Source organism: Dinoponera quadriceps, unplaced genomic scaffold (genome assembly GCF_001313825.1).
Source record: "Dinoponera quadriceps isolate SergipeBrazil2010 unplaced genomic scaffold, ASM131382v1 scaffold566, whole genome shotgun sequence".
NCBI lineage: Eukaryota > Metazoa > Arthropoda > Insecta > Hymenoptera > Formicidae > Dinoponera > Dinoponera quadriceps.
Window position 1 is genome coordinate 5,001,976 of NW_014555972.1, and position 10,468 is coordinate 5,012,443.

Consider the following 10,468-nt stretch of genomic DNA (forward strand, 5'->3'; position numbering starts at 1 on the left):
ATCGGCTTTCTTTCGGATACTCGACGACTCGCCGCGTTTTTCTCACGCTCGTGCACAATTTTGGTATATCGGCGTAATAACTCCTACGGAGGCGGGGGAGGGAAAGGAGATAACCGGTGAATTGAATTTTTATCGATCACCGAGCGCCCGACCCAGTCCGCTACCGTCGACGGTTTCTCACGACGGTGAGAAAACGATCCGACCCGTTTTCGTGACGACGACGAGAACTGCTACGCGCTCCTCCGGCAACGGGGAGCGTTAATCACCACGGATCTAACGGATCGCCGATGAATACGTACCTGGTGTACTCGCGTCGACGGATTTACCGGCGGCCGTTGGCCCCCGGTGTCATGGCAGTCGTCGATGCCAGTAGCGCGATATACGGCGGGACGACCCGCTGTATCCCGAGCGGAACGTGACTCGACTCACTGCCTCCCGGCTTCGCTTTCGTCGAGCGGCGGCCAACGCGCAGCAGCCGGTAGCGGCGGCACCTCCGTCGTCATTCTCGTCGTCGTCGCACTCGGTATCTTCCTGACCGTCGTCGTCCTCCACCTCGTCGTTGCTCCTGTCACGCGCACTCTACTATGCACCACCACCGGGCACGAGCATGCGGCCGTCGCGCAGTCAACGAACCCGCATTTCTTTTCGGCCTCAACTTTTGTTTTCCCCTTTTTTTCCTCTCTTTCTCCTGCTCGAGAGAGGCGTGCGCGCGCGCGCGCGCGCGCGAGAGGGAAAGGAGACGAAAAAAGAGAGAGAAAGAGAACCTCGCGTCGCGAACCGTATCGCTTATATATCCGCGGATCTCCCGGCGCACGCGGATCCTTCGCGCTGCTCACACACGCTCACACGGATATATAAGGTGTATCCCGGTGGCCGCTTTATACACCAGGAACACAGCCGACCCTCTCCCGGTGTCACTGGCTTCTTCTTCTTCTTCTTCCTCCACCTTCCGCTCCTTCTTTTCCTCCAACTCCCCTTTTCTCCTCCCCCTGTTCTCTTTCTCTCTCTTTTCTGCGCGCTGTCGTCTCTATCGCGCGCGCGTGTGTCTGCGCATACTCGCGCACCTGCAAGGCTCTGTATGCGCGCGAGCGCGCATACGCGACGTCCCTCGACGCGCGCACGCGTGTGTGTGTTGTACCTATGTATACGTATGTATGTATGTATGTGAGGCGCCGAGTATACACCGACCGGCGCACGCGCGCGTTTCACGTTTCTCCTCGCTTTCGCACGTGCATATACGTACGTTGCAGCCGAGAAAGAGGGAGGGAGGGAGAGAGAGAGAGAGGAGAGAACTACGTTCTCCCTCCTCGTTGCTCTCACAACGACGACGGCGGCGCGCAATCGTTCACTGACCCGCTCTCACCGACACGAGTTCTCGCGGCGCAGCGCACGTATGCGCGCGCGCGCGCACACAGCCACGCACCGATTCGATTTTCCGATGCAATTTTTCCCGTCGGCAGAAACGAGAGCGGCCAGGCTCGGGAGGCGTGTGCACTCGGTTTCTCGTCGCGCCGTCGAGAGATGCTCTCTCTCTCTCTCTCTGCGCTCCCGCTCCGTTCTCGAGAACGGCGGGATACGCTTCCGTTTCGAACGAACGAGAAACGAAGCGGTGGTGCGTCTCTGTCTTGTCGATTACGAATGTAATCCCTCTTCTTCCTCGTGCATCACCTTCTCTGCTCCTCCTCCTCCCTCCCGTGTACTCGCGGTACTGTTTTCGGAACGGTCGCCAACGGTAGGGGAATTCACATGGGTGTGCGAAACTGTCTTTTGGTACGCGGCGACGACACACGGGGAGAGACGTTTCCGGACGACAACAAGACGACGATAATGACAATCGCGCGTACGTTATTATCGCCGCGCGCGCGGTACAAGAGGCAGCGACATCGGCGCTGTAATAACCTGCACCTGTCGCAAGAGCGTGAAGTTGTCGCCGCGTGAAGTCGTCCGCGGCCTAGGCTTCCTTCGCTCTCGGCTGCCTTCCCCTCCTCTCCTCTTTCATAAACATGCCCGCGTTCCGCCCGTCGCCTAATGGCACATTAGTACCTGCCCGCGGGATCACGCTTCACGAGACTGCTCCAGCTTCGTCGTATTATTTATCTACCCCCCCTCCCTCCCCCTCTGAGTGAGGTTAATGTGAAAATTAATGTGAAAAAACGGCCACCCAACCGACGCGCAAACCGACGTCGCGCGTTCCACTTGCGAATTCGCTGAGTTTATCGCCGCCGCTTTTCCTTCCTTCCTTCCTTCTTGCACAGATTACTCTCTATTAATTATTCTCACGGTTCCGTCGCTCGATACCGCCCCTCTGCTTTCCCATTTTCTCGCAAATTAGCTCGCGTTACTTCCGACGTTACACGCCACGATATTCTCTCTCGACGCGAACCGACCGCGTCAAGTTCACGTCGTTCGATCGTTCGCTAAGATTTTTACCTTCTAGTTCCGATTCTCGTGACGGTGCTCATAGCCGGCGAGCTCTCTGATATCACCGGTGTCCCTCTTCGGCTTCTCGGCCACGAAGATCGACCTCTCGCGCATCTCCCGATCCGTCGTCGGCGTAGCCACTCTTCTCCCGGACACCCTGACTCTGGTAACTTCTCCGCTCTCCGTATCTCTCACATCCTCGCTTCTCTCGAGGCGCCCCCGTTAACGAGTCCGATAAGATCGCGATTCACGTCGCCGACCGGTCGCGCAGAAATCGTACGTAAATATATGTATTATGTATACATACATGTATACATGTACACACCGGGCCGTGTTCACCGATATATATATCGTTCCTTTACGTTTTCGTTTCTTTTTTTCGATCCCGTGCTCGCGCTCGACCACACGACAACGTTCGCGGCGCGGCGGTCGGATGTAGACTGAATCGGTCGCTACGCGCCGTACTCATGTATCGGCCTGAACGTATCCGCGAGTCTCCTCCCTCCGTCGACCCTACTCCCTCCCGCGCCGCCGCTCTTTCTCTCACTTCTCTTTTACCACTCTCGCGCGTCGCGCGGCTATCAGCTCGTGCCAGACCTCAGGCTCGTTTTTACTGACCGAACACGATCTCTCTCTCTCTTTCTCTCGATATCGCGGAATTTGCAGGAAAAATCTTACGGCCGAGCGCCGAAAGGAGGGAAAAAATATCCGCAGAAGTGGCGCGCATCGCACACGCGAGAGAGAAAACGCACGGTTTCGAGACACGCGTGCTAGAAGCGTTTCTTGTGTGTGTGCGGTGTTTTTTAATCGGGTTCTTAGAGGAGGTGTAAAGGGCGCCAAAATCCAAAGCGCTAGAAACGCTTGTTTTGTTTTTAGAAAAAAAAAAGGACGGTTTGAGAAATTTACAGGACGTTGAAAAATTAGACCGACGATTTGGAAGGGATACAGAGAACTTCGAAATAAACGTTTTTTTTGTCAATATTAATTTTCTCTACGACACTTTGCTTTAATACTGATATAAAATAGGAATTTCTCGTAACTATGTATCGTTACTATGTTAGCAATAAATTTTACATATTTATTCCGTTTTCTTGTTCAAGATTAAAATGTAATTAAGTTTTCCCAATATTAAAACGTTTTATTTTTCCCAATATTAAAACGTCGTGGGGAAAAGTAATATTAGCAAAAAAATGTTTATTCAGAAGTCCTCTATTTACCTTCAAAGTTTGTCGATCTATCTTCTAACACTTTGTATATTGACGTCTTATACACCAGGCACTGTCAAAAGGAAACTCGTTAGAAATTGAAAACATGTGGATATTTCCTCACCGAAATTTCCTTGGATTATCGCGAGCGGCGATTGAAAATATCCGAGTTGTAAATCGAGGAGGATCAAGCAGAAGAGAAATACAATGCAGCTATATCAACGCTGCGACCATTAAAAGCGCACATTGTGCCTGAGATACTAATTACCGGTGGAGATTATCGCGCGTGCGATAGAGCGGAAAGTAAACGTGTGTGTGTGTGTGATGTATACGCATTGCTAGTTCTTTCGCTGAGCACCAGCGAGAAACGGCGGTACGCGGCGTTTCACGTTCATGAATGACAAAGCGGGCACAAAGCAGAGTGAGAGTGAGAGAGAGAGAGACTGGATATAGTATTTTATTGACGATCGCGTGAAGTATGGGAGGGTCAAAAGTTCGCGTCCCGTTGCACAACGGCGCAATGGAGAATCGTATGTACGTCGTTTTACATTGTTGTCAGCTTCTCCCCTACTAAACGATCCTCGTTGAATCCAGTCTAAATCTAAGTCGCTTTACGTATCCAAATAAACAAACAATGGAAGATCAGCGGCAGTAGCGATAGCAGCAGAAGCTGCTGCTGTTTGTTATTAAAATTTTAGATTACTTTAGAAAAATGTGCAGCCAGTAAGCAAGAAACACCAAATCAATCTTTTCAAACAATGACGTGCGGATTTTACAGGCATTTCGACATATCTTATAAAATGTTTTTTAAACTGTTACTTGATAATATAATATTCTTAAATATTAAAATTATACCGTAGAAATACTATTTTTAATGTCTGGGTCAAATATTGTTAACAATGACGTTGTATACAACATTAAGAACTATATGTTTGAAAACGTTACATGTCATAAAATATTATTGTAATAACGTTGTGTTATGATGATTTCTTGCTTATTGGACAATTAATAATATTTTCGACTACTTGAGATAAACAATGATCACGTAGCTGCTTATCATAATTGTTAAATGTTAACTGTTCGATTTCATGATCCGACATACCGCAATTTTTGCATAAATCATGAATCTATGTATGTATAGAAAGAGAACTGTATTTTATTTGTACTCAGTTCAACGGTTACTCTAAATGTATCACGAGGCAATAGTGTTCTACAGTGGATTGCGACACATGTACACATAAATAAGTATTTTAACGTTAACACGTCATTATCTTGTGACATTGCGTGTATTTACGCCCGGCATTTATATTGGAGTTACTTTTTTTCATTATATGTTAAACAGTACGTTTACTCGATAATAACGAACAAGCGTATGCCGCGAAGATTTAACACCGGTGGGGAGAGGTGTTGTTAGGCTGATGTGAATTTTTTAACGATTCGTGCATTATTTTATACACCTCCGGGCAGAAAATCACGAGAAAATCGCGCAACTCCCTAAACGACAATTGATATAATACAATGAATGCAAAAAGAAAAATGAAGTCATAATTCATAAGATATAAGAAATAAATTAATCGACAGTTTTCGATCACAACATAACATTAACCAGAGCTATTGTCAATGGGTATCGGGCTCATCGTAATTATCAAAGCTTTTGCTAGCCGTATCATCGCCAAAGCCTATCTCTTCGTCCTTTTGGGACACCAGCTCAATGATCGCTCTGTAACGACAGATACAGTGTGAATTTATCGCGTGCTCGCGCAAAAGTAGACGGCACGTTTTTAAATCGTGTAAGAGATACGCGCACTCACTTGAGCAATTGTCCTTCGGCCGACGACCAGGACACCGTTGCCGGATGCATCACCTTGTACTCCAGTAAAGTATTCAGAGCTTCGTGAAGATCCTACGCGTTTCAGACATCAGAAATACGTTATTGTCATATATATCAGATATCGCACGTATTAGATCTCTAAAGATCTATCACTTGGAAACACAATTTGCTTCCTCATAGGAATGTGTCGACAATGAGTGTGTCGGTCCTCATACCTGTATCACTTCCGCCGTATCTGGTTCGCAAGCAATATTATCGGAAAAGATGAAACTTATCATGCACTTCCCCTTTTCTCGTTCTGAAATATAAAACAGGATGTCGTTAAGCGTGCGCGATGCGCGGGGCAGAATTAACTTTTATCAATGAGACGTACTTATCAACATATTCGGCCTGGCGAACAACAAAATCGGTATGCTCACGCACGTGGTGTCGTGCAAGAATATGGCGGTGGAGCGTTGCTTCGTGAAATACGTGAAATAACGGCTGGGAAAATTGGCGTTCCTGTTGTTTACGCTCGACGGATGCGTACGTACAGTGCCGTCCTCCGGCGTCCAGCCGATAACTCCCTGTTTCGTAGCTCGTCTAAATAAATAAATAAAAAAAAGTACAATTCGGTCTGGTAGAGACACACCGACCACTGGCGTATCCAAGCCCGAGCTAATATCTTCCGAGTCGGAAAACAATCTCGATGGACGCGCTTGTGATCGGTATCGCGGCGAAAAGTACTTTTGAGGAACAGCAAATGTTTTATGCTATTGTAATAAAAAAAATAAATATATAGTGTCTCGTAAATATTGTCTGGTATTTTAAGAGTTGATTATGGTGTTTGAGTGTATTGTATTTTAAGAGTTGATGAGGTGACTTTTATGAAGAAAACTTCATATAAAAACACCCTGTGTGTTTATTTATTAGTTACGACGACATAAAACTTGCTGTCCCCCTAAATGATATTTTTCCCGTGATGGAGTAAAGTGAATTCAAATCGTGCTTCCAGCGGTTCACCATACCTGACGACGGCGATATTAGGATACAATCCGGCGCAGACGATGGCCTTTATCAAGGCCATGTTATTCGAATTTCTGTTAGCGTTCATATCGTTCGGATTTTTACTGTCCAGAAACTTCATCTCGTACAAGTATCGGGCGAAGTCGGTTTTCATCTCGGAGAGGAGCTTCAAAGTATTGTAAGAGAGAAAGTACTCCCGGCAAAATCGACCGGCGTCTCCTCGCTGGTACGCCAGCTCGAATCTCCGTAGAGCTTCGGCGAGCGCCATGTGGTCGCTATATTGCTCCATGCTAAGCTCCAATTTCTTCATATTGGCTTCCTCCTCTTTTCCCATTGGACAGTAGAAAGCGTCTTTAAACGTGAGACTGGCCGCGATGGCGAATATCGGCTCGGCGCAGGAAAACAGCGCCGCCCAGAGAATCATCTTTCCTAAATCAGACAGGCAATCGATCGAATCGTTAATCGCGAACTTGCGACCTTGCGAGGAGATGAAGTGGAATTACCTGTTCGAGGATCAAGCGGCAGATGCGCTAAGTGATAACCCAAAGGTGTCAAATGCTCGTATTGGTCGAGGGCATTGAGCGTCCTGAGCAATTCGAGAGACAGATCAATAGCTTTCAGATCCGGCGGATCCATAACGTCAGCTAGGAACTCTTTGGCTTTTCCTAACTGCAGGATTTTTATTTGCAAGATTACCTCTTCCAAACGAGTTCTCAACATTTCCGGCAGTGGATAATGATCGAGCAACATTTCCCGCGCTCTCGTATACATATGATAACACTCCCCGCTCTTAACCCTGCAAAGCGTGCGAACGTGGTGTCAATCAAGTCGAAATGGGAAAATTCGATGAAAGGCATCATTCTCGCGGGAATCGGTTCGAAACCGTGACAGAAAATGCGAGGTATAATAGCATACCTGCCCGCCCTGCCGCGCCTTTGTTTGGCATTAGCTAAAGACACCCACTCGGGTTCTAAGGTCTGAATATTTTTATCCACGTCGAATCTGCCGAGTTTCATTTTCCCGCAATCGATCACGTACACCACGTCCTCTATGGTTATCGACGTCTCGGCGATCGACGTGGCAATAATTATTTTACGAATGCCATTAGGCGGTTCTTGAAATATAAGTTTCTGATCGACCGTTGGCATGCGCGAGTGAAGCGGATAGATGATGTAGTTGCCTGTCGAGAATAGAAAATTCATCTATTGCTACTATTGTGTACTGTGTGTAATTTGCTAATCACGATATGAAGAACTCACGATCGGGATAGTGCCTGGATCCTACCATCATTCTATTTAACGTTATTATATCCATCATACCAGGTAGAAAAATAAGAATAGCTCCCGGACCTTTTGTATAACAGATGTGTCGAACTAATCTTTCTATAAGTTCCAACGAAAGTTCCTCACTACTCGAATTCCGTATTTGATCAATAACTTGTCTTGAGTATTTTTTCTATGTGATTATAAAATACATTAATACAGAAATTAACACAACCAATGTTATCGTAGAAACTAGTGTAATCTCTCTTGAAAATATAATCACTCGTACATATACGAATATCTTTGTTTTACTTCATATTTACCTCAGTTATAAGTTGCCTGGTGTAAGGCTGTATCATATCCATAAATTCATCCTTTTTATTTTGCAATTCTTTATATCTTTTCAAATGTCTCTTATAACCTACAGGTTCTGGTTTTGGCTCTTTAAATTTAAAGCTATAGAAAAAAAATGTATTAGATATGATTTAAATATATAAACATACACATATATGTATGTATGCACACATACACGTGTGTATGTTTCGAAATATATTAGAAAATTTATTATATAAGAAATTACCAGAAATAATTGTTAAACGTATCAATTTCGATAATACTGTATCAATACCTACTCAATGAACGATAAAATATCTTCTAAATAAAATTCTTCTACTGGATAAGTGAATCCTGGTATGTGTATCATTGGACATCTATTATAATATGTTGAAAATCTTTCAGAATTCAATGTCGCGCTCATCAGGAGAAGTTTCAAGTCTGATCTCTGAAGAAACAAATTTCTCTCATTTCTAAGACTTCCGGGGGAAAGTTTAAGTTGCACATTAATGACGCAAGGACACTGAGAGACTTACTTTCGGGATAACTTGTTTCAATAATGTGATGACGAAATCACTTTCCGTGGAACGTTCATGAATCTCGTCCAATATCACGTGAGAAAAATTTCTCAACGCTGGATCGGTTTTCATGAATTGTAATAATACACCGGTGGTGCAAAATAATATGCTGCCTTGCTCTCGCGCTGCGACTCTATGAGAGAAACCGATGAGTTGGAAATCGTGTTAATTATTTTAAAAATAATACACAATATGAAAATTTTTTTCTAATACTATACTTTTCAAGTCGTATCTGATAGCCGACGGATTTCCCAAGTCTCTCTGCTCTTTCCGCGGCGACACGTTCAGCAACAGAAATAGCAGAAATCCTCCTAGGTTGTGTGCAAACTATTCGAGTAACGCTACCATTTCCAGCTTTTAACTGATCGTCCAGTATAAACTGTGCAACCTGTGTTGTTTTACCACATCCTAAAATTATTTTTCACAGAATAATCATTGCATTCAATGCATTTATCAATCAGGCCGAGAAATTCAAGCAATTGTCAAGTAAAACTCATTAAGATCATGTAGTCTACAATCGTACGATATAATAAACTTCAGAAATATTTTCTCTCCTATCACTATCAACAAATACTTCTTTCGCGACTTACCAGTTTCTCCACTAATAACAACAACTTGATTATCTTGAATTAACTGTAATATTTCCGATCTTTTCTGGTAAGCTGGTAACTTCGATCGAAATTTCAACATGTTTTTATACTCAGTTTGATCTTGCTTATCATCATATTCGGCTTGTAATGCTTTATCTAAGTAGCAAGTCCTCTGCAATTTGGATTCCATATTCAAAGCCATGGCGATATTGGACTGAATATTACCATTTACGATTTCTAAAAATTTCCTCTTGAATTGAGAATCAGAGATGTGACGATAATTGTTTTGAGACTCCGGCTTTTCATCGGCATCTGAGGGAGATTCACAGGAAAGTTTTGAAATATTTAAAATGGTTTTAATTCTGTCACTCAAATAAGAGGATAACTTGAGAACTGGGCTATTTTCATTTGCATGTTTTGCTTTCTCCCTATTTCTATCTCTATAATACAGTCCTATTTCTTTTCCTCTGAGTCCAGGAGGATGTCCACGTTTTTTGCCACGTATTGGAGTCCTTTCTTGTCCAGAATAAGATGATTGCGTGCGTTCTTCTATAAAATATATAATACATATATGTTTAACTATATATATACTGACTTAAAAAAGACAAGAACAATGACAGGTATTAAAAAGTTGAATCAATTCAAGGCAAAATATATAGAAATATATAAATACATAAAAGTTAAAATTGAAAAAAATTGAGTTATGAAATAAATGTAACATTGCAACAATTTTATATATAAGGTAAAATATATAATTAATAAAATGATATTTGTACATGATGTATAAAATATCCAGTTGAAACCATCTACACCGATCAACTTATTGTGTATGCTTGAGAATCGTTAGAAATTTGTAAACAAGTAAAAGACATCAACATTGGTGCAGTAGATATTCGCGGTAAGAAATATATTTTACCTTCCCTAATAGCTCGTTGACCGGCGGACCTCCCTCTAGAAAGATACTGTCGATGCCACATTCTTACAAAATACGAAGGATTTTTCAATTCTTTAAGTAAAATTTTTTAACAATTCAATTCGAATCATTTATACTTGTGTTCCACGCACTGCTATATTTGACTACCTTCTTTTCAAGAAGTTTAACGCACAACATTAGCTTGCTTTCATCAGTTTGTTCTTTTTAGCTACAGTGATACTGAAAGTGTGGCGGCCATACTCTATCTCGCTTGCATACGAGCTCGCCCCCCACCACACGCCGGCGAGCTAGTCTTTTGTCACTGCACGG

At 43.8% G+C, this 10,468-nt stretch overlaps 1 protein-coding gene across 1 annotated transcript; it reads right to left on the minus strand.

Moving 5' to 3' along the window:
- Positions 1 to 4,760: 4,760 nt before the first annotated feature.
- LOC106746382 (ATP-dependent RNA helicase DHX36) lies at positions 4,761 to 10,385 on the minus strand. The gene is made up of 14 exons (XM_014622951.1): positions 10,142 to 10,385; positions 9,226 to 9,774; positions 8,854 to 9,043; positions 8,594 to 8,768; positions 8,357 to 8,505; positions 8,048 to 8,180; positions 7,722 to 7,917; positions 7,378 to 7,642; positions 6,966 to 7,258; positions 6,465 to 6,891; positions 5,831 to 6,039; positions 5,673 to 5,755; positions 5,438 to 5,529; positions 4,761 to 5,346 (listed from the first exon to the last, which is right to left on the minus strand). Exons 1-14 carry the CDS (start codon positions 10,200 to 10,202, stop codon positions 5,244 to 5,246), a joined length of 2,925 nt encoding a protein of 974 aa, XP_014478437.1. The 5' UTR covers positions 10,203 to 10,385; the 3' UTR covers positions 4,761 to 5,243.
- Positions 10,386 to 10,468: the final 83 nt, after the last annotated feature.